The sequence below is a fragment of the Protopterus annectens genome, chromosome 7.part1 (assembly GCF_019279795.1).
Source record: "Protopterus annectens isolate FY-2018-M chromosome 7.part1, PAN1.0, whole genome shotgun sequence".
NCBI classification, from domain to species: Eukaryota; Metazoa; Chordata; order Ceratodontiformes; family Protopteridae; genus Protopterus; species Protopterus annectens.
In genome coordinates this window covers 332,407,255-332,432,677 of record NC_056740.1, presented here as the reverse complement: position 1 = coordinate 332,432,677, position 25,423 = coordinate 332,407,255, and the positions used below count along the sequence as shown (strand labels likewise).

The window sequence follows — 25,423 nt, the reverse complement described above, 5'->3', positions numbered from 1 at the left end:
GCACTGCACACTGCCAGTGCAAGTCAATACATGGTACAGGCTTGGTGTACATCTAATGTGACTGGTAATGCAATTACGTAACCATCAGACAGAGCTAGCACTTCAGAAAGTGCATTAATTGCATTTGGGTTTTGATATTGTTTCTCTGTTTTTGCATGCCATCAGGTCATCTTTGCTCAACTCTAACACTGGGAGTGCTTGTGTTGCACAGCCTGTCTGGAGAACAACTGACTAGCTATAATAATTTAAGGTGAAACAGAGATTTAGCACTCTGATATTTTGACAATAATTTAAGTTTAATATAGCAAACAATTCTGGCTTTAGCATTGTATCCTGTTTCAAACATATCTTAGATTTTTGTTTATCCCTCACCATAACCAATAGTCAGTTTTATAGATTCACTAAATCAAATACTGGAAATTATCATAAAAATGTTTACAGTAAAGTTTAGATTTTGGCATGCCTTATAAGTATATGAATGCTAGCTAGCTGACATATTTTCTTCATCTGGTATGTAAATACCTCAGGTGAATTCAGCATGACATTCTAGGATTTAAACACAAGCCATGCTTCTTGGCTTGTAATGAGGCATGTTGCCTTTATATCCCTTTGCAGTGCAGTTTTATTCAACTCCATTCCAGGAAACATGCAGTTGTCATTTCTTTTTAATCCCATATGAATTTTACTGGATATTGTTTACTTTTTTTATTTTTCGTAAGTGGGCTGCTCAAACTGAACCTTTTTAGGGTTGATCCAGGTCACACAGTGAGATAAATTTAATAACGTAAATATGACAGTAAGACCTTCCCCAAATCTGGCACAGTTTAACAGAGCAGGGCAGAATTGTTATACAGCAAAACTGTTAGAAGCAAGCCACAACAGAGTAACTGGATGTTATATAAGGAACACTGAGAACAAAGTAACTTTTCTTGCTAGTTACTCTGTCAGTTTCGTATAAATGGAAAATTTGAAACTGTTTTATACACTCATTTTGTCTCTAGAATTGTAAACAGACACCATAACAGCACTATTAATCCATCCTGTGCCAATGTGATTATGAATATACAGATAAATAATTCAAAGAGCTACTCCCTGGGCTGGCTGGGATTACTTTATTCAGTATGATGGAATGAATATTTTATTATCTGTACTTTCGGTTCTCTTGAGAGAATATGACTCCTTTTGTGTTTACCACTCAGCATGGGCTGTTGGGTTTCATGCCCCACTGCCTAACAATAGAGACAGAGATATGACCTGGCAGGTTTTCATCACGGGATGGTGTACTTTCTTAAGAGTTTGCTATCCTATGAGAAATACAGTCCTCCCCTTGAACCTGAACCTGAATTAAACTCAGTATAGGAATATTGTGGCCAGACATATAGTAACAATATTTATATAGACTTTACTTCATTGAGCATTTAGCATGCACGTGTTTCAGCAAGAGGTTCCTTTTCATCTTAATGCTTTAGTTTTTTGTTCTTAAAAGTATTGTAATCTGTAACCTTTTTTTTTTCTTTGAACTGTCAAAACTTAGAGGAAGCTCAGTTGTCCCTTACTCTGTGAGGATTTCTTTAACTGAAGCTTTGAGAGTTTTGAATTAATTCCATAACTGAGGATGAACCCTGCTCTCTTTCTAAAGTGAGAACAGAACCTGCTGAGATTTACTTTTATCAAGGGATGCAACCTACAGCTGAAACGTTACAAGAGGAGTTGCCACAGCTGAGTATCCGTCCAAGACTTAATGGACTACAGTTAACAAAGAAGACAAAGCCAAGAATTCCAGATGAAGTAAAAGGACAGCAAAGGCTAACTCCATACATCCAGGTTAGTGGCAGGGATATAGGCAGGTCTTCTGAGGAAAGTAATCCTTGTTATATTGGATCGGTGCAGCTTGGAAGAGCCAGACAGATGGCTACCATTCCAAACAAGAGAGTCCAGAAACTCCATAACAGCAGTGAAACAGTCAGATGGCCGACAGAGGTATGTCTTTTGTTCACTGGATTTCTGCTTTGTTATTTCTTTGCCTGAATTACTACTGGTGCAAACTTGGCTTTGTAATAAAATATCAGTTAATGCAGTCATGGTTCTTACAGGTGTCTCTCTGACAAGGGACATAGTACTGCTTCTAGAGAGACATAGTGATGTGGAGTGAGATGAGGGAGGAGGAAACTGATTTTACAAGTTTGTGTGTGTGACTCCTTTATCAGTGGTCATCTGTATTCTAAACAGTGCAGGATCAGAGTACTTTCAACACTTCCTGTACTGCAGAGTTGAAATCCGGCACATAGCTAAAGTTTTCTTGCTGGACCATTTCCCCTTTAGTTAGCCACATGAAATGAGATGCAGGCTTGGAATTGGGCTACTGTCCCAGAGTGGTCTTAATACAAGCTACACTACGTAAACATTTAATAAATAACATTTCTGTTTATCAATTTATATACATGCAGAGAATGCTGCACTATATGACCACAATGTCAGAGCATGTGTTTTTCTTTGTGAAGAAATTATTTTTCTGTCTCTCCTTGATCCTCAAATACTGCATTTCATGCTACTCCTCATCCCACAACCACTGCCTGCTCGCATCTTGAAATATTACTCATAAGTTCATAGGTTCATATAGCTGGAGTTTTTTTTTTTTTTTAAGGCGGTCACAGTAGGGCATCTGCTTTAGGCCTTTGATTCTTTTAGTGAGGTATTTCTGCATCCTTTCCAGTTGTTGCAGATGTCTTGAGAGGTACATACCAAATGGGGCATTGTATTCCATAATGAGTCAAATGAGGGATGAGTACAGTGGGACAATGACCTCCTTTTTTCTGGATGAAAAGCCCTTAGCGATGAATTGTGCCACATAGAAGGATTTCCTGACTGTTGTGGTGATGTGGTTATCGAAGGTGAGACCACTGTCCACCTGTGTGCCTAAGTCTCTTATCACACTTTCAGTGTTTTAGTGTACTGTCACCTATGTGGTAATTCATGGGTACATGTTTTTTTCCCAAAGGGGATAACTATACATTTCTTGGCATTGAGCTTGAGCCAATGGCTCAGGCACCAAGCATCTGTTTCTTTAAGGCCCTTTTGTAGAGTATCAACATCATTTGGGGATTCAGTAATGGCTCTCAGTTTGCAGTCATCTGTGAACTTTGTTAGCCAGAGTCCCTTAGTGTTGGCCTGTACTTCAAAGAAGTAGATGCCAAACAATAGCAGTCCCAGGACTAAACCCTGAGGTAATCCACTTGTCACTTGTCTGGAGCTGGATTTGGAGTTGGCTACTTTTACAGTGTGGGTTCTGTCAGTAAGCCAGTTGGCAACCCATCGAGTGACGTAGGGATTAATGCCCAGCTTAGTAAGTCTATCTATGATTTCAGAGTGGAGGATGGTGTCAAAGGCCTTGGCGTGGTCCAAATAGGCTGTGTGGACCGCCTTACCCTCGTCCACGGCTCCAGTGACTGATTCAAAGAAGTCAATCAGGTTCAGGAGACAAGATCGGCCCTTCGTGAACCCAAACTGGGTGGGGTCCAGTGTTTGAAGGTTGCCAATGTCTTTGTTTATAAGTTCTATGATAATACATTCCATGGCCTTGCAGATCAGGCTCGTCAGACTGATGGGGCGGTAGTTCCCAGGATCCAAAGTGGATCCCTCCTTGTAGAGTGGGATAACTGTAGCTGTGTGCGGTTATGAAACCTGAGGTGAGGCTATGATTAAATATGACACTTAGGTGAGGTGACAGTTCTTTTTGTAGATGATGTAGTACACAGCCCAGGAGATTATGCAACTGCCGTTGTGGGCCATTTTAAGCCTAGACATTTACCCATTGTGAGAATCAAACCCTGCACCTTGTATCTGTAAGGTAAACACCTTAACCATTATGCTAACCTCCCACCAAAAGTTTGTATACCCTGGACTAGAACCCAGGACCATCTGTACTGCAGTTCCAACACTCTACATGTCACCACTGTCTGCAGTGAAACAGTACTGCATACCCTAACAGGAAAGTCACCAGGCAATCTAAGTTTGGCATATTGGCATGTATTGCAGCATTGACCATTTGTAAATTATTTTAACTATGTTTTAGAAAAAAATATTATAAATGTTTATAAGAAAGGAAATAGACCATGCTGTAATGCAGCAAGCCTTAATGCATGAACCTTTGATTTTATAAAGCTTGTCCAAGAGAGTAAATTCATTTTTAAAATTTTGTTTTCATGTGCTTTTGGGGGTTAGTTACAGTTTGAAGAGATGCTGGCAAGGGGCAATGGGAAACCCATCAACTCTTTTTATTACGTATATTATTACATATGTTAGAAACTTGTGAAAATAATGAGTGAACATACAGTCTTGGTTGGATGGCCCTAAGCAGAATATAGAATAGTCCCACCTAATCTGACTCAGTCACATTAGGTGGTGTGAAAGGGCAAAGGTTAATAAGATATTGGGGTACTTAGCACACAACTAGTCATGATTGGCAGAGATTAACTTTCAACTGTAAACAATACTTGAATACTGTATCTGGCATATTGTCTGTAGTTGTGGCACCATGCAGATGAAAAGAAGTGACATTGGTAGAAAGCATGTCATATAGTCATCAAACTGGTGCCAGGAATGGAGAGAATACTATATAAGGAAAGACTTGTACCATTAGCATATATACATTGAGAGAAGAGGAAAGAGGAATATGATTCAAACATTCCATATTGTTTAGGGGAAGTGCATGGGTACAGCGTTTGATTTCTTTCACCTTCATTTGGCTATTGTGTGACTCTGAGCAAGTCAATTAAAGAGATAGTGCTCTTAGGTCACCCTTGAAAAGGGATAGCTTGTCCTAAATCAAGAAATGGGGAAAAGGGGACAGAACTGAAGAAAGACATAGGTGACAGCTGAAAGTGGGAGATTTCAAGTTAGATTTTTGAAGATAATTCTTCATGCAGAGGGTGGTAGGGCCCTTGAATGCATTGCTTGAGGTGCTTGTTCATGTATATGTTAAGTCATTAGAGAGATTTAGTTAGAAATAGAGCATGGAAGCAATGGACAAGCAGAGAGAAGAAAAGGATCAGTAGGAGTTTCCTGCAATGCCCTCATTCAGTAAACTACAAACTGTCATCTTCTTCTGGCATCTTCAACTGTTTAAATGAATAACCTTAAATAATGTTAGCCCTTCTCTTGTTTGGTGAGTGTTATAGAATCTCTTGCCTTTTATCTAATCAGAGATGGTATTTCAGTTTAACTTTCTCTTTGAAAAGTTTATATTTGAACACTTGATAGTTGCCAAAAGACTGTTTATTTGGCAGGCATGCCCACTGGATGTAAGTGTCCCTTCAGGGTGACCTGGGAGCAGTTTCTGAATAAGTGAATTGCTGAAAGTTGCAAAGCATGCAAATGAAGGCTGAGGGAATCAATCCCTGGACCACATGGAGTAGCTCATTGATAGCTCACAGCCTTAATCCTCTCTGCTGCCAGACTAAAGCATACTTTAGGGCAGCATTACTGTATTATTAATACTTATTTAATTGTTGTCTCTGCTGACCTCTGGCAGGCAAGGTCACCTTGCTGTGATACATTAGTCCATTTACCCCCCTCCAAATGATAGCTCTGTGTCTGGAGCCAGGTCTGTTCATAAGGGCCAGAGGATTACCTCACTAATATCTATCCCTCAACCCAGAGGCAAGTATGCCGTACCCCTAGTAGCAAGTTGACTCACATTTATTTTGGGTTTACAACTTCTTTAGGCAGAATACATCCTTTACTCACAGAAGCTACTTTGTAGCAATAACTAGAAAACGCTCATCCACTCATAAAGGAAGCAAACGTGTCAAAGATGCTCATTTCCTCCTTCCATGGGCAAATGTGTCTGGCACTTGGATCTGAACTCAAACCCAAGCTACCAATATCACAGATGGATATTTTACCTTTATAAAGAGGAAAACAACACATTTGTAACTATTACAACATTTTATATTACTCACAAATTAATAAAAACAAATTCCTCTACTCTTAAGTACACTGACTTTCTTGCATGGCAAGCTTTCATTCCTCAGCTCACTACAAAGGGAAAACATTTCTTTGCCTTCAGGATGAACAGAGCCTTGATTGTGCAGGGGCACAGGTACAGTATGGATTGTGGGGGGACTCACCACTTATCTATGTACTTTCTGTCACCACACATTTCGCTATGTAACATTTTATATCTGTGAATTGACTTCAGCACTTCAAAAAACTATGAAAAGCATATGCAAAAAAAAGTGAAGTGTACAATACTGTTTATGAAAGCAAATATCCCACAAAAGCATGTAAAATGCTCATGAACTACTGAGATATTTAAGAAACAAACAGTAAAATGCATACACGATTTTTAAAAAAAGTTCACTGTTGTAAATGAAATGATTCATAACCTCATCAACAAAGCTGCTATTTACAGTAATAACTACAAACCAAGCATTTTTGCAAACTTGTTGCAAATGAAACTCTTAAACCATACCGAGTGATGCAGTAAGGACATATATGTTATGATCTGTGTTTATGTATCATCATCATCATCATCAACCGCCTTTTTCTTGTTTTCTACATTGGGTCAGAATGGGGTGTCATGTTCATTTTTGCAATCTTTCTCCATTCAATACCGCTCTCCTACCTTCTTTGATAGTCATGCCTGACTGTCACAGGTCTTCTCTCACACAATCCATCCATCTCTTTGATGGATACCCTCATTTCCTCTTGCTTCCTTCCTGTCTCTCCCAAATCTTCTTCACCATATTGTCTTCTGCTTTCCTACATAATGTGCTCAAACCACCATAATCTGTTCTTTTTGATCTTCTGCTAAGCTAAACCTATTTTGGCTTCTGCTCTGATGTCCACATTTCTTTCTGTTTCACAGTGTGCATCCTGCCACCCATCTCAGGCACTTCATCTCCATCACGTCTAAGTTCCACAACTGCTCTGCCTTCACTGCCCAGGTTTCTGTACCATATAGTAATACTGGATGCAGTACAGTGTCATACATATTACTTTTCAGCTTCTTTGGCATTCTTTTGTTGCACACTATCCAGGACTCTCTGTGCCGGGTGGCTGTCGTCCCTCTAATTCTAGTTTTGACCTCCTCATTCAGGATTCCCTTCTCTTCAATCACCCCTCCCAGATATTGAAGCAGTTAACTATTCTACTTTTTTCCTTCTATCTCAATTTCCACCTTCTTCTGATTTCCTCCATGACAACTGTCTTCTCTGTATTCAGTTTCACCCCATGTGCCTTAAGTTTTGCATTCCTTTATCCTATCATTTCCCAAAGTTCTTGTTCAGAGTCTTCCTGTAATGCCGCATTATCTGCATACAGCAGCTTTGTTAATCTGTCCCCGCCAATATGTTTGGTAATGTCGTCCATCACCAGCATGAACAGCAGAGAGCTTAGGGCTAAACCCTGATGCACACCAACTAACAGTGTGACTCCATCTGTGAGTCTGAACACCATTTGTGCTCATGTTATTGGGTCCTTGTACATAGTCTGCACTAAATTTACTAATGTTTTTGGGACTTAACCACTGTAGGACTGCTCAAATCAGCTTTCTTGGAACCTTGTCATATGCTTTCTTCAAGTCTAGGAATGCCCATTTGGACTCTTTCCACATCTCTAGCTTCTTCTCAGCTATCTGTCCCACTGCAACTATTATGTCAGTTGTGCTGCATCCTGATCTGAAACTGCTTATCTCTCATCATACTTTTTTCTACTCTGTGTTTTTACTGTATCAGTGGATCAACAAAGGGGACCCTCCTTGCCATCTCCTGTGTTTGGGTTTATCCTCTCATCCAGTCATTATTTGGCATCCTTTTCCAGAAGTCCCTCATTCTTGAGAACAGAACTGTGTCTTGTTATAACAGATGCCATAATATCACACACTGACAAGTATCCTAATCGTCTGTGTGAATTGATTTGTTCCTTCACCACTATTAATTGTTCGCCTACAAAAACCGATTCAGCACCAATCTGCATCAATCAAGAAGCCTTTTGAATGAGGAGGAACATGAAAGAAATACAGCATTGCGCTAAAAGTAAGAATAAAAAGTAAAAAAAAAAAAAAAAAAAAAAAAAGAGTAAAAAACTTAAAACAAGTAATCACTTGTTACATAAAAATAGGTGGTAGTTAATTGTAAAATACCCAGTATATCATAATATAGACTGATCACTTATGACTACACATCTAAATTTTGGTTATTTCACAGACATCCTCTCTCTCCTTCTTATCTCCAACTTCTTTGTTACTATGTCTCACTGCAGACATTGGGTCAGTTACACTGCATCCTGATCTGAATCTGACCTACTCATATCCCATTTTATTTTCTACTACTTTGCATATTTATCAGTCAGCCTCTTCAACACTTTCATCCAGTGTGACAGGAGTTTTTATAACTCTGTGTTGTCTGCACCTGTCAATGTTCTTTTCCTTGTACACTGGTTTAAGAATGCTTATTTTCTGGTCATCAGGGATGACCTTTCTCTCCATGCTTTGATGAGTACCCTCAGGATCCATTTCTCCTCTAACACACACAGCTTTTGATAATAGCTGCTGTGATTTCATCTAAACCTGCTACATTCCCTGACTTCATTTTCCTTAGTGTTGTTCTTACTTCTAGGTTTTTTTAGTTCCTGTTTCATTGTAGGCTGTGCATAAGATGGTACAGCTTCTGTGGAGTTAGTTTCATTGAGATGATTCTAGAATTACTCCTTCCATCTACCTTGATGGCCTCTGGACAGGTGAGCAGTTTGTTGTTGGCATCCCATGTGAACAGTGTGTGATGACCTTCTGCCTTATCCTTCTGTCTTTGTCTTGCAACCTGATACAGTTTCCTTATTCCATCTGCTGAGCCATTTTCCAAAAGTTGGTAGAGTTTATCTGATGCCTTGTTCTTTGTCAGTCTGACTGCTCTCTTAGCTAATGTCTGCATATGCTTTGTAGACTTAAAGAAGGCAAATGCCTACATATCCTTCTTGGCCTGGTCTGTTTTTTCTGTCTCCAATTTCTTCATGTACTATGACTCTTATAATAACTTCCCAGGGTTTTACTTTCCACCATCTGCTTTCCTTATGTACCTTATTTCCATACCTGACCTGGCTTCATATCTGTTCTGTCATCTTCACACATGCTGTTTTGGGATGTTGCCATTCTTTTTGGCTCTTCTCTACTTCCTCTTATTCCTGAGGTGCTAGAGCCCTGAGGTAATTCCTTGAACTTCTGTGCTTTTGTTACAGTCAACTTCCAGGTCTTCAGCCTACTCAGTGTTAACTTTAGACCCTCTTCTGACCACTGCTTGCAGCTAATTGTGGCCACCAGTGGTTTATGCTAGGGACTGCCTGTTTCATTGGCAATGAATTTGCAATGTCCTATTCTACTGAAATACCCTGCCTTGCTACATTTACCTCAGTTGCATGTTGACCACTCTTGTATGTGATCTTGTGACTGTCTCTCTTGCTGAACCATGTATTGGCCACCATTATGCCATTTGTCAGACAGAAGTCTAGGATGGCTTCTCCTTCAGTATTCCTGCTGCCCCACCCACATGGACCCAGGACATCCTCATATTGTCTGTCCACATATGAACATTCATTTCCCCATTACCAACACCAGTTCATTTTGTTCTGCTTTATCTAGGACATCCTACAACTGCTACATTTAGTGCCTTTTTTCCTTGCCATCACAGCCTTGCTGTGGATCTTAGGGTGCAATTATGAAGACTACCCTATCTCTGGAGTCTGGTTGTCATGAGTCCATCACTGATTCTGATGACATCCTTCACTGTTTTTGGATGGCTCTCTTCATTACAATTCCACACCATGTGTAGTCTGTCCTCCCCTTAAGTAGTAAATGCTGCAGCTCATACCTAGACACTTTACCACTCTGCCCTTTCACTTCATCTCCTGGCTACACAGGATATCCAGTTTTTTTCCTTAACATCATGTCATCCACTTCCCAGCTGTGTCCCATTAGTAAACTTGTGCTCAATGTGGCAATCCCAGTACAAAGCTCAGGGTACAAGAAGTGTTTGGCAAAGCTACAGAGAATTACTTTATAAGGCCTTAAATATATTCAGGCAAACCATTAAATGACTGACAAGGGGAAAGTAGAATACTGTCCAAGTTGTTCTCAGTAGGGGTGTAAAAATATCCTACCCTGACTGGGGACATTTTTGAAAGGTAGAAGAAGCATTTTGAGGAATTCCCAAAGAAGGTCGGCATGTACTTCTCTGAGGAGGCAGTGCCAGAAGTAGACTGTGAACTAGATCCATTTATGATGTCACTGTGAGTGTTTGAGATCTAGGATAAATGGTGAAAATACTGGACATTGTTGTTAATTTATGGTTAAACACCCTTTCAATGTTGTGTTGAAGGCTGGGATACTACCTCTGAAGGAAAAAGGGGGAGAGAAGTTTCTGTTCCAGGTAGAGAGGCACCATTTTCCTCAGCCCTCTTGGGGGAACCTAGACAAAGTCAGATACTTGACAACATTTAAATTGCTGGGGTCCTGGAAAGGAGATGTCATCCAATTGCCAAGCCTTTGGTTCAGGACGAATACTGTAGTTTCCTTGCTGACCATACAGCAGTGGATCAACTTTTTTGTCATTGCACAGATATTTGAGGGTGTCATGTGAGTTTGCCAGTAATGTCTGCATATGTTTTTTTAGACTTGAAGAAGGCAAATGCCTACGTATCCTGCAAACTCTTGTGGGAAGTGTTTCAACCTGTTGCATACAGTTTAGCCTCCCTGTAGAGCTAGAGTTGTATCCATATTGTTGAGGATCAAGATGAAAATGCTCAAGGTAAGTGTGGGACTCTAATAAAGGTCTACCTTCTCTCCCATATGGTTTATAATTTTCACTGACAGGCTATGAAGCCACAGCCAAGGTTTTGAGGGTATGTTTGAGGATGTGGGGGATGCATCTTTGTTGTTTACAGATGATAATATTCTAGTATCCTCAGTGCTTTATAACCTCCATCATGCTTTGGAATAATGAATTGCAGATGGCATAAAAATGAGCAGTTCTAAATCAGAGGTCACATGGGTGTCACCCAGAAAACATTGGATTATTGTCTGCAGTTAAGGAGTGAAGCGATACCTAAGATAGCTGTTGAGGGTAGATTACATCCCTAAAAGGGAGGAGTTTTAGTATCTTGAGGTCTTGTTCACAAATGAGGGTAGAAGGGATCAGGAGCCTGGCCAGTTAATGGGTACAATGACAATGACAGCAGTACTGCAGGCATTGTAACAGACCAATGATGATGAAGCAAAAATTGAGTCAAAGGGCAAAGCATTCAGTTTACCTGTCATGTTATGTCTCATATTTTCAACTGTGGCAATAAGCCATGAGTAGCAACTGAAAGGATGAGATTTCAGGTATAAATAAATGGGTAGCTGGCCTCATTCTTCATAGCAGAGTAAGGAGATCAGCAATCCAGGAGGTTCTCAGTGAGCATACAGTGATCCTTTGTGTTGAGAGGAATCAGTTAAGGTTGTCTGGATAACTTGTGTGAATGTCACCTAGGTTTCTCTCATGAAAGACGTACCAACCATGACCCATTACACGGAGACTCTGGGGCAGACCCTTTGGCACATTGAAAGATTATATCTCTTCAACTTGCCTGGGAAAGTCTGCAGATTCAAATGGATGAAATAGTTACTTTTACTCACTAGAGGAATCTGGTCTATCCTGTTCAACTTGTCACCACTCTGACCCTCACAAGCACACATGAATTTGAAAATAAATGAATGACACATATTTATGTCTATATGATAAATATACACCTATATGTATGTATATATGGATGTACTTTAAAACGTTGACTTACCATTTCATCGACATTCAAAACAGTGAGACCAAAACATGGGAAATTTACAATCACGAACTCCCAGAATACCATATTTCCTCTCTGGGAAAGTAACCACTTGGCCACCAAAGATAACATTATAAATGTAAACAAATTGCATGCATCGAAGTGAGGGGCTTTGCCCCCCCCCCCACACCCCCTACTTAAATATATCAACTCTGGGATCACACTACAGTGGAGAAAGGCCAAAGTTCACCACAGTAGCCAAGTGGTTACTTTCCCAGAGAGAAAATACGATGTTCAGGGAGTTCATGATTTTAAACTTCCAACGTTTTCATCTCGCTGTTTTGAATGTCAACGAAATGGTAAGTTGACATTATGAAGGGGACCAGTGTATGTATATACCTGTATAAATGCATCAATAATAACTAATGTTCTATTACATCAACAGCAATTTCATCAATGTCAAAATATCAACTACACAAATGTTTTTTAAAACACCAAGGCAACAGTACACCACTTGCCAAATGAAGCTAGTCTTTTTGCAATTAGTAATACAAAAAAGTCACAAAAATACATTTTCACTGGGACTTTGCCCCTGACACACTCCCAAACCCTCAATTTATATATACGTACACATACTATCTTCACTGTCATACAACTATGAATACAAAGGAAACACCATTAAGACAGTCACTGTTGCATGACTTGATAGATCCTGTACTTGATAATGAGTGCATTCTATAGCTTGTGACAGCAAAGTAGCTGCATACAACAAACTGCAGGTAGACTATATGTGTGTGTGTGTGTGTGTGTGTGTGTGTGTGTGTGTGTGTGTGTGTGTGTGTGTGTGTGTGTGTGTGTGTGTGTGTGTGTGCTGAAAAAAAACATCAATACCCAAATGTGTATAGCCTTGAACCATGCAAAAGAAATCTGCTATTGTTTGCATCAGGGCAAGGCCCCATGCACCCCTCCACATCCCCTGCTAATTATATATAACTCTGAGGTTGCACAATCCCTGAGTAAGGAGCATATTCTCTAACCCCAAGTATTGTCAATCTCACACACATTTGTCAACCATCTATTTTGTGGATTATCTTATCGACAAAATAGACACTGACATTTGTGAGTTCCACTTATTAAATGTGTTCCCATGTTGATATTTGTGAGTTTCACTTATTAAAAGAGTGTGTGTGTGTGTGTGTGTGTGTGTGTGTGTGTGTGTGTGTGTGTGTGTGTGTGTGTGTGTGTGTGTGTATGGTTTACTATCAAAATGTAGAAAACCAAAACAATTTTCCACCTTTTGATCGACTTCATTATACGAATTTGGTAATACAAAATTACCAAAATGTCGGAAGTGGTAACCATGGAATCAACATTCGAACACCAGAAGTTCAAGTGTTGAAATTCCATGTTACCAGTAATGTTTTCACAGGGGGCAAGATCCCCTGCATATTATATATTCCAATTCCAAGATTGCACTACAGTAAGGAAAAGGGTAAATTTCCCAATCCCCACTGTAGTGCAATCTGTTATCAGAACGTCAGTCCCACATTAGCGAATGGACACAACCATTCACTAATAAGGATTCGAACATTTCCAGATTGGCATTACGGAAAATGGACAACACGCAGTCAGCCATCCCAGTTTTGCGTAAGTGCTGTTTCACATTTTGATAATAAACCTAAATCTATCTATATATAGCTATATCTAATATATATATATATACATGTGTGGGTATAAAAAGATATAGCAAATACCACCAGCTCATAAAAGCACAATATTGTTTTGCATACAGAAGAAAGGTGATATAATTTTTATTTATTTTATTTAACATTTGTTGACCGGGAAAGTCCGACTAGGTTCCACAGATACTGTTTTCAGCGGAGGCCCGGGGAGAAATGCTCCAAAACATGAATTTAATCTGTAAAGGCTGTTCTAAGCCGAGGCACTAAGAGAGATTTAATCCTGTGCTTTTCAAGTTTTATGTGATTTTTACACTTGCTGTAAAAATAAATGCCTTTGGAGGTATAATTTCTGGTCATTTGTGGTATAAAACAGTTTCTTGTCTTTAGTGGAGTTAAGAAAGGTGATATAGTCTGGTGTAGTCTTCTTAAACATGAAGTATCTATTTTTTTTAAATCCTCTCTCCTGCCCCCTCAAAAAAAATGATTAGGGTACCTACCTCACATACTCAAGGTACAGTGTATGATTCTCAGCTTTGGTCACTGTTTGGAAAATGGTTAGACATATTATTCTGCAGACCATAGTATTTACCTATGAACTTGTAAGCACTAACAGTCCAAGGTGCTATCCTCCTTGACATCCCTTGCAGGATGAAGTTCAAGCTTCTTTAGATTATTCTAGAATGTCTTCCTTTTGCTGTCACATACGCCCCAGAAATACTGTGCTGGGCACAAACTTCCCTGCATCTAGAGGCCAACTTCTCTGACCAGCAGGGCTATAACCCTTCTTTTTATGCACCACTTTGATAGAAAAATTGACGAGTTAAAAATAATTCCTGTGGGAACCATCTGTAACTAACATAAATCTATGGCATAAGAGAACATCATTATTTGCAATATGTACAAAGTATATTCTATTTATAATAGCATTATTAAAAAAATTCTCTTCACATTTACATCCACATTACTTGCCAAGAAATGCCAGACTATGCCACATTTACTACCTAACTTGAAACCCTTGGTTTTAGGCCTATTAGATGGGCCGTGAGCCCTAGACAGGAATCAGCATTGTGAGAGGTTGAGTCAGATGAATGTTTTACAGTAAACCTACATGACTGGAAAGAAGGTCTTGCCTACAAAACTTTATATTTCCGTCCCCATTGCTTGTGTAGTCACATTATTGGGGCATGGTGTGTGATCAGTATAAATTACTTGCTAACAGAGTTCTAGCCAGGCCATTTAGCTCCCAGGGTGAAGCCCATATTTGGTGACCCCCACCACTACTTCCAAGTTGAAGACCAAAAAAACAGGACATTAGGGAATCAGAGACATGTTTTAAAAATAGATATTCTTCAGTCTCCATGCCTGTCAACTTCTTTGTACAAGAATTCTGGACAAACCCAAAACTAATAGGTCAGTAAAAACTAAAAGGTCAAAATCAGAGAAAGACAAACCTGATTACTGTTAAGAGATTATCTCTTTATAAGGGAAATTTACATATAGGTAAAAATATAATCAAGAATGTCATTTGGTATCATTTTGTAATCGAAACAACTGAACATGACACCCAGGAGGAAACACGCACACACATACATACACACACACCCCAAGTAACACAAATATTTACGATTTGTATAAATCTTAAAATATATATATATATATATATATATATATATATATATATATATATATATATATATATATATATATATACACACACACACACACACACACACACACACACATATATATATATATATATATATATATATATATATATATATATATATATATATATATATATATATATATATATATATATATAGTGCATAAAAGATTTTAAACTAATATGTTCATAAAAATGACACAAATTAATGTTTTGACAAATGGCTGAAACTATTGTCTTTGAGAAAACAAATATTCAGTTTGATCCTGTATGAGCCTACAGTTTTTAAAGGTATGTATTTCTGTTTTTGCTATTTCTGTAACTTTCTCCATATAAGCCTATAATAACAACATAAATGTTTAATATCTGAATTTCACAATTGATGGCTGCATGTAGAAAGAAATCAACAAATCAAACATGTAGGGAAATAACATTATCAGAATACATGAAAAATGATCACTACAGAAAATAAACTAAATCATATCAAAGAAATTATAACACATATAAATAATAAAAAAGAAAGAAGAACAGATATTAAAGGTTTTATTGGGGGCTTTAAAATATTTTATGAAAATCCTTTAATAATAGTATTAGATCCAATAAGAACATTAATGGTATCAAAATAAAAGAAGATTTTGAACTAAAGATTCAACTCTTTGTTGATGATATTTTACTAATGGGAAATATAGAGAATTCATTAGAACAAATAATTAGTTCTATGAGTCAGTCCGAAGAAATGTCAAACTCAAGATTTAATCATAATTAAACAAGTACATTATTAATTTAAAAAATTAAAAAAACTCATACAAAAAATATTCTGACTTCTATTGGAATAGAAATCAAAAGAAACACTCTGGTATAATCATTGTCTAATAATAAAAAATGATACAAACAAACTTTTCAACAGGTTGTTGATAAAATGTTAAGTTTAGTCACAAATTGGAACAAATACTTCTTTACTATAGAAGAATGATTAATGCTTATTACGATGGTAATTCTTCCTAAAATATTGTTTGTCTTACAATCTGTAGTGCTGTCACCACTAAAAAATTGAAGAAAATGAATAATATTCTACTTAATTTTTTTTGGCATCCTAATAAACTAAGAGTTTCCTTTGATCTGCACAGAAAAGGTTGGGCTAATGGTGGAATAAGATTCCCTGATAGTCAAGTGCATGCTACTTCAACAATTGTAAAAGTTATACTGTTGTGGATAAGTTCATCTTATGTTTCAAAATGGAAATAAATACATCAAAAAATATTAGTAGTAAATGAAAAATATTATCACAACCAGTCATAAGCAAATAGTCCCTAACAGTTTTATCTGGTTATTAAAAGATTGTGCATAAATGGAATTACACTCTCTTCTCAAATTCCCTATTTAATTAACATAATTTCCTCTTTCCAAAGTTCTCTTTTCAAAAGTTCACATAGTCTAACCATTGTATTAAAGACTTAATATTTCCTATGTTTCCAATTGTATATATGAATGACTGCTTAGAAACTCATAACTTAATCAAAATGCTAGTATTGAAACAACAAAGTAACTTTATCTATTGGCATACATTTTTAAATGGTACTGATATATATACTGTTGAAAATTTAAGGTCAAAATACAATCAAGATTCTCAGACCTGGTTAATTTTACAAATATTTAGAGACTTTGTGAACACGGAGATAAATAAGATATTTAACCTAGATAAGAAATTGTTCCCTAGATTATTGAAATTCTTAATAAATGTCAATAATAATAATGCAATAAAAAGTAAATCGTATTTGTCACAAATTTATAAAATTCTTAAGTTACATTTCACATATTTAGACAATTCATTCTGGAACTACTCCTCAAAAGTTAGCAATGAAGACTTCTCTGAAGAATACAAGAAAATAATATTAAAATCTACAGATAAAACTACATCTTCATTGTACTGGAACATTTCACTTGGAAATTCTTGCATAGAACTTTTGTCACTCCTAACAAAATTACAATTATGTACAAATCAAATTGAATTAAATGCTGGAGATGTGATTCTGAAATAATAGCAGACTGGACACATATTGTATATGAATGTGAAGTCATCTCCCCGTATTGGAAAGAAATTAATAACTTTATTCAAGATCTACGGTCAGATAGATGTAATATTTCTAAATATTTAGTTTTATTTAATGCTCCAATTCCTGAGATAATTCCAAAAACCCAAGGGTCTATTCTTGCTATAGCCAGAAAAGTAATTATTAAAAATTGGAAACTTAAAGTTACCCCTCTAGTGTTGAATTTATTATTATGGCAAAAACATTTTTGCAGTAGTGAATTGCATACTATAAAGATGATCAGTTCTAATATTGCACATTCATATAAATCTTAGCTTAAACTTAAAGACTTGCTTACAAAATATTAATTGTTGTTGATATCTATAAATTTGATCAGCTGTTGACCTATGTAAATAGTTATTTGTTTTATAATAGATTTGTTTATTCATTATTTTAGAACCAAATAAAAAATTAAACAAAAATTATCACTACAGCTTTTGGTTAAATAAAATCATTCAGCATTTCAAATCAGCCACACAGGTAAAAAATCACAATGCTGAAAGCAGCAGGTCTGTCCTGTTTCTTGTGATCAAGCAACTAACAGAAAATTTATAATAGAATATTATAAACATTTAACAATTAAAGTGCTATTAAACTTAATATTGTATTAGAAAGTGCATATTATAAATGTTTAATCATTACAGTGCAATTAAACTTAATAATATTACAGTAGAAAGTGCAGTTTGCATTTTGTTTCATTTTAAATTCTTCATGGGGAACATTTGCACCTTTAATTATTCAGATATACGAATACCATTTTACCACTGGAACACTGAAAGTAAAAGGTGAAATAAAATAAGAGTTTCTGAACTATTATGCCATTTTTATTCTACAGTTTTATTACCAGTTAAGATATCTCATGCTGACAAGCTGCAATTACAATGCAGAAAGAAAGCTTTACAGCCTAGAAGAACAAAAATGAAGACACAAGGATCTTTTACAAAACTGGTACATACACAGACTCTCTGTATTATAGCCAGCTACTTGTAAGAATGCCCTGAATAAAGTAGATGTTCTTCGTGATTCACTGTTGTAGTCCTGACTTGAAGGATTTCTTGCAGTGGAAGCTTTTGGCTGCAGTGGAAGCTCTTGGCTGGCCCAACTACCAGAAAATATTTTCCCCTCCTCCTGAAGCCAGCAGATGACCTGTCCAATGTCACTACTGGATAAGGGAGTCATCTGGTGCCAAATTTTTTCTTGCTGTCAGAGCCTGAAATAGAGTGCAGGTCAGTGAGTCGGTCAGTCCACACCAGGGAAAGAAGACGTCTAAAGCTAAGTACCCCATTGATGAACCTTTCATGTGTTTTTCGACTAATGTCAGAGAAAGTTACTAACTGTCTCTGCTGTGGCAAACAGATACCACACTGAGAATTTAATTATTTTTGTGTGACTTCGTTGGGACCAGAACACAATGTCCCTGTCAGTTTTGTGCATCCTTTAATAACAGAACTTTCAAGCATAAGGCTGGGATTCTAGCCAGACATTTTTGTGAGTTACCAGGGCCTCTGTGCACCTGTCATTCACTAGTTGAGCTGAATTAGATCTCCCTAAGTGGAACAAGGAAAAGCTTTTCAGACATAGGGCCATAGACAATGTGTGTTCGCAGTTGGCCAGTCCTCCTAGGCTTGTGATTATTAAAGAAGGTGAGGTGCCTTTGCTGCCCCCTTCAGCAACTGAGGTAGTGGCACAGGCCTCTATCAGGACCCATTTGGAGTCCAATATTATCTCTGGGTCACTCTACTTTTTTACAAGCTGAAGGATTTAGCTCATTGGTTGGGTCTATGGCTGCTTGATAGACTCCGGCTTCTGATGACTGCTCTAAAACTGATGACAGCTCTTCACATCTTCAGGAGATTGCCTCAGCCTACTGCTTGCAGGAGTCAGTTGTTCATCTAGGTCCTAGTGCAGAGGTCATCCTTAGGCCTAAGTCTAAGGCCTCTATCAAAAAAGTTACACCCACCTTACCTCAGCTTAGGCCTACATTCTCCCACTCTAAAGCCTACCAATAAGACTTAGTGAGACTGGCTGAGGATTTCATTTCCTTGGTCATATCCAGACACCTCTGTCCCCCTGAAGCATCCCCTAGCAAAAGAAAGAGGGATACCCTACCCCAGGAGTTTTCTGACTCTGAGGATGATTTTGACAATGATGAATCTACCTTTGAGGATGGTGTATCTGTTGCTTCCTATGGGGATTCTGATTCTGAGGAGAACCTTGACTCAGCTTCCCTACACACAATATTTCCTTTGGGGAAACATTGCATATCCTGAGGCAGCACTTCATATGGAAATTTCAACAGGACTACCCCCATCAAAGAAGAGGGTTGGGAAATTCCTAAATCTCCCTGAGCATAAACCCCTTCCCATTCCCTCAGTCTCAAAGGTAGTAGACAAGTTCTTCCTGGATTCCTCTTTACAACCAGACTCTCTTCCCCTGCCCCTTGGAAACCTGACAGATTTTCCAGGGTTCTAGATTCCCACAAACACCTTTTTAGGAACCTTCATCAGATCCTGAGGTGGTGACCCAGGGCCCTAATGGAACAAAAGTTAGCTCTTCCAAAAATCCTTTAGCAACAGACAAGGAAAGCAGAGTCTTGGACATATTTGAAAAGAAAGTCTACACCTCTGCTACCCTTGTCATGAGAGCTTTGAACTGCTAGTTTCATATATTGAAGTATTAGGAAACCATTTTTGACCAGATGAAACAAAAACTGATTGGGAATGAAAATAAGGCCCTCTCAAAAGAATTAATGGATTTATGCAGCTCATGCTGTCAGGTGACTAAGCATTCACTGCACTGTTGCTGTGATGCCTTGGGATCCTCCAGCAGGGCAGCAGCCACAGGATCCATCATTAGAAGACATGTCTGGCTGAGGGAGCAGTCCTTTCCTGAACATGTCAGATCCAGTCTTCTGGATGTCCCCTTGGACAAAGACTTTCTTTTTGGTCCTAAGGCTGAGGCTGTGCTTAAGAAAATGGAGGATAAGGCCAAGTCCATGCAAACTGTCAAGGACTTTTTTTAGCTCCAGCTTCCATGTTTTAGCTGGAATTACCCTACCAAGCATTAGTTCTTTCCAGCCCCCCAGTCTAAACCTAGCCAAAAGGAGACCTTGTAGGCAAAGGAGCCAAAGGCAGCACCAGTGACTAAGACAGTGGCAAACAGACCCCAATAGGTCCGTGTGATCCTGCCTACAGGGTGCAATCATGACTCTTACATAGTACTGCCTTCCCCCATCCCCTACCCCTCCTCCTCACTCTCCCCCCAGGTTGGGGGGGACTGTAACTATTCCACAAGAACTGGACCCTCATTACCAGTGATCTGCAGGTTCTAAACATCATTCAAAGAAGTTACAAACCCAAGTTCAAACAGCCCTTTATTTTTTCAGACTTCCCAGATATTCCTCTGAACCAAAAGGCAGAGGCCTTAAAACAAATAAAACCTCTGTGGACTCAAGGCTCTCTGGAGCCTATGCCAACCTCTTTACAAGGAAAACACAGCAAAAATCCAAAGCACACCACCATGGTATTAACTTCTAGGTCTCAGTTAAAATCAAAAATACTTTAATGGATAAATATAATAACATAGTAAAGAGCCTTTTCTTTAACTGAGACCTAGAAGTTAATACTGTGGTGGTATGCTTTGGATTTTTGTTGTGTTTAACTAATTTACCTTGAGCCATCTTTGGCAGTCAAGAGTTTAGTTTGTTTTCTGTTTCTCTTTACAAGGAAAAGGATTGTACGTCAGACTTTTCCTAGTCCTCAAAAAAGAAGGTACCTGGAGGCCAATTCTAGACCTGTCAAGGCTCAAGTGATTCTTGCAGGTCCCAAAATTCAAATGCTAATTCTACAAAAACGACTGCCATGATTTCCCCAGCACCTTCATAGTAACCTTAGATCTAAAGGATGCATACCTCCACATCCCCATAGAGGAATCACACAGGAGGTTCTTATTGCTTCAGAGCAGGTATGAGGCATTATCAGTTCTGTGCCTCTGCCTTTTGGCTTGTCTACTGCACCCAGGGTTTTTCACAGAATGCCCAGCCCTGGTGATAGCCTTCTTTGGGACAAAGGGAATTCAGATCTACCCTTACTTAGGCAATTGCCTCATTTAGCCAACAAGCCTAGAAAAATGCAAAGCAGATCTGCTTTATAACCAAAACATACTAATATCAGTGGGCTTCACCATCAATACCCAAAAATCTCAAACAAACCCCATGAACAGGATTGTACTTCTGAGAGCTTTACTGGACTCATCTCTTCAGAAGGCTTTCCTCCCTCCAGACAAGGTTACCTTTCTAACTCTATATTTCAAAAAGTTCCTGGTCAGGAAATATCTCACAACCAGAGAGTATCTCAGACCCTGGGATACATGGCCTCTTGTATCCTCATGATCCACCTGGCCAGGTTACATATGAGAAAACTGCAGTTGTAGCTCAAAAATGTGTGGTGCCAGCATTCTCAGTCTTTCACCTTCAGAATAAAACTGCTTCCATGCCTCAGGAAAGAGTTTACTTGGTGGGCCCAAGCATGCTACCTCAGTCTGGGCCTTTCATCAGGTTCATCCCTCAGGGCCAAACTCTGACAACAGATGCATCTGAAATAGCCTGGAGAGCCCACTACAACTTATAGACTCAAGCCAGATGGGACTCCAAGTTCAAAAACAAACACATCAACCTTAAAGTACTGATGGGAGTCCAAAAAGGCCTGATTGCTTTCAAAAAGAATTGAAAACCCAAAGTCTTCCTGGAAAATACAGACAATACCACAGTTATATGGTACATAAACAAATGGGGGGACCCACTCTTACCTTCTTTTCCTCCTAACCATGGACCTTTGGGAAACAGCAAACTCCCTGGGGCTGTATCTCATGAGGAGAAACCAATGAACTAGTGGATCACCTCAGCAGTCAGATCCACACTAGTGGCAGCTGTATCTGGAAGTATTTCTCAGCATAGCCAAAAAATGTGGTGTGCCACAGATAGACCTTTATGTCACCAAAGAAAAATCCTCACTTGGAAAAGTTTTGCTCCAGGAAGAAAATTAAGTCAGCCTGGAAGACAGATGCCTTTTCCTTTCTTTGGACAGACCTATTCCTCTATGCCTGCTCCTCAACACCAGTACTACCCAGGATATTGCTGAAAATAAGGGAAGAGGGTCCAAGGGTAATTCTGATAGCCCTAGATTGGCCGTGGCAGCACTGGTACCCACTATGGCTCAGTCTAACCAACAGGGAACTCTGTCTGCTGCCACAGAAAGTGGACTTGTTAATGCAGAACTGGGGAACATTCATACACCCCAACCTGCGTACACTCAAATTGACAGCTTGGATGATACCTTGATCCCATGGAAGGTGTCACTCCTCAACAAGCAGGTCCTGGACATTCTAAAATAACCCAGGAGACCTAGCACAAGGAAGTCTTACTCTGCCAAATGGAAAAGATTCATTAGTTGGTGCAGACAAAAGGGAAACCCCCTCATTAAGCTCAGATTCCTTTGATCTTGTCATGCTTATCTAGCCTTTTTGGAAAAGGTCTCTCCTACTCCTCTATAAAAAAATATGCTTCAGCTATTTCTGCTTTTCTGCATTCTCAACCTCCTCTCTTTTCACATCCCCTCATGAAACAATTTCTGAGAGAGGTTGCCCATAATTAGGCCTTCCAGAAAACCTGTTTCCCCAAGATCTCAGTTTTGTTCTGGAGAAGCCCACCCTTCCACCATTCAAACCAGTGGCATCTAATGATGTAAAATTCCTTACCTGGAAAACAGCCTTCCTACTAGCCATTACCTCAGACAGAAGGGTATCAGAGCTTCAGGTCCTTATGTGTGTAGAACCTTTCATCATTTTCCACCCAGAGTATCTCTTAGGACCAACCCTTCCTTTATGCCCAAGGTATTGACAGAGACATCTTTAAACCAGACCATACACTTGCCTACATTCTTTCCTAACCCTGAAAAGAAGGGAGAAAGGATCCAAAAAAGAAAAAGTCTGTCAACCACGAAGCACAATAAGCTCAGCAAAAACAGGACCCAGAAGACGAACTTGCGTAACCCAATAGTGGAGTTGAAAATACGGTTGTTTAGACCACGACAACTGTTCAATTCTTTCAAAACTTTTAATGTCACAGGTTACGAAAACAAAGACAGTAAAATCACATATTTTGAAAACTTTAAATTTAAAGGAAACTACATCAATAAAAGACATTCCATATGTAAACTCTAGTAATTATTCCTTAAGTTAAAACAATAGAAAGAATGTGCTAGCCCAGCCGGAATGACTCCGAATCTTTAACTTCAAAGGACAGCCATGAAGTAATTATAACTTCAAAGGACATACAAGAAATGCTTGACTTAGCTTTCTTTACAGCAGATGGCAATGTTGTTATATTGTTTTAAGTTCACATTTCACAGCATATTCTTTCATTTAAGAAAACAAGCCTGTAATTCAACATTCCTATTTACAAATGATCTGGCTAGGCTGGCAGCCTTCACATTTCTCCCCCCCCCCCTCCCCCAGAGAACTCAAGCTAGTTTTTCAAGTGACGCTTGAGAAATGCCGCTTAAGAGGATTAGGTCTATCTGAGTATACCTTACCCCATTCCCTGTCTTGAGAGCCCATCTGCATTGGCATTGCTACTCCCACTGCGGTGCTGCACTGACATATATACTTGCAACCCTAGGCTCGATCTTAGCAACTTTTACATTTTGCTGGCTTGCCCTGTTTAACCATGTTAGGGGGTTGTGATCTGTCATAACAGTGAATTTCCTTCCCTACAGATAAGGCTGAAGTTTCTGCAATGCCCAGACTATGGCTAGACATTCCTTCTCTACAGCTGCATAGCATTCCTCCCTGGGTTGCAGCTTATGACTGAGATAAACCACTGAGTGCTCTTCTCCCTTTGAAGAAATCTGGCTAAGTACAGCCTCCACCCCATGGTTTGAAGCATCCACCTGCACAACAAATTCTTTTGCTGTAAGCTGGACGGCTAACACAGGGGGGTCCTCCCAAAGCTTCATTAAGCTTCTGAAATGCCTGCCCACATGTTGGGGTCCATGCTAGCTTATCTGGCCTGTTCTTCCTTGTCAGGTCTGTGAGGGGAGCAGCTATGTTACTATAACTGGGGACGGACTTTTTGTAGTACCCTGCTGTCCCTAAAATGCCCTCACCTGCTTTTTAGTAACAGGTGCAAGCCATGCCTGAATTGATTCCACTTTGGCAGGTTCTGGCCTTATCTTACCATTCCTCACTCTATGCCCTAGGTAGGAGACTTCCGCCATACCCACCTGACATTTCCTCGGCTTAATGGTCAACCCTGCCCTCTGTAGTCTTCCCAGCATCACCCTGACATACTGAAGGTGCTCTGGCCAGGAATGGCTGTAGATGGCAATATCATCTAGGTAAGCAAGGGCAAACCCTCCTGCTCTTGCTAGGATATGTTCTACCAACCTCTGGAAAGTTGCTGGGGCATTCTTCATCCCAAAGGGCATCTTTCTGAACTCATACAAGCCAAAAGGAGTCACAGAGGCTGACTTCTCTCTAGCACTGGGAGTCAAGGGCACTTGCCAATAACCCATGGTAAGATCAGTGGTTGTAAGATACTTAGCCCCACCCAGCTGCTCTAGGGGCTCATCTGTCCTAGACATGGGGTAAGCATCTGACTCTGTGTGACTATTTAATTTCCTGTAGTCCACACAGAACCTGGTGCTGCCATCCTTCTTTGGCACCAGCACCACTGTGGAGGCCCAGGGACTGTTGGACTCTTGAATCACCCCTAGTTCCAACATCTCCTGTACCTCCTCCCTCAGGGTCTGTTTGACTCTCTCAGGCACCCTATAAGGGCCTGCCTAATAGGCCTTTGTGGTCCTGTATCCACCTGGTGCTGCACCAGGTGGGTGCACCCTGGTTTCCCAGTGAACATGTCCCAAATTCCTGCAACACTGCTTGGATTTCTCGAACTTGGGTAGGAGATAGCTACTGGGATATTGCTACCCCTTCCACTGAGGTGTCACCCCAAGCCTCACTGAGGAGATCAGTCCCCAGATCTCCCTCAGACTCCTCCTGCAATCCACTGCAAATGCTCAGCACAAGGGCCTCTCTATCATGGTAAGGTTTCATAGGTTCATAGGTTCATAGGTAGGTACTAGGCTATCGGCCCTAGGACCCATACAAGCCTAGCCAAA

The 25,423-nt window shown here is 39.3% G+C and overlaps 1 protein-coding gene across 1 annotated transcript in view; it reads left to right on the top strand.

Annotated features, from left to right (window-relative positions):
• Positions 1 to 1,440: 1,440 nt before the first annotated feature.
• The window catches only part of LOC122807752, a 190,401-nt gene continuing 166,418 nt past the window's right edge, over positions 1,441 to 25,423 (top strand). The window contains exon 1 of the mRNA XM_044078748.1: positions 1,441 to 1,980. Coding sequence (XP_043934683.1) covers positions 1,678 to 1,980 — 303 coding nt within the window. The 5' untranslated portion in view covers positions 1,441 to 1,677. The remainder of the gene's footprint in view (positions 1,981 to 25,423) is intronic.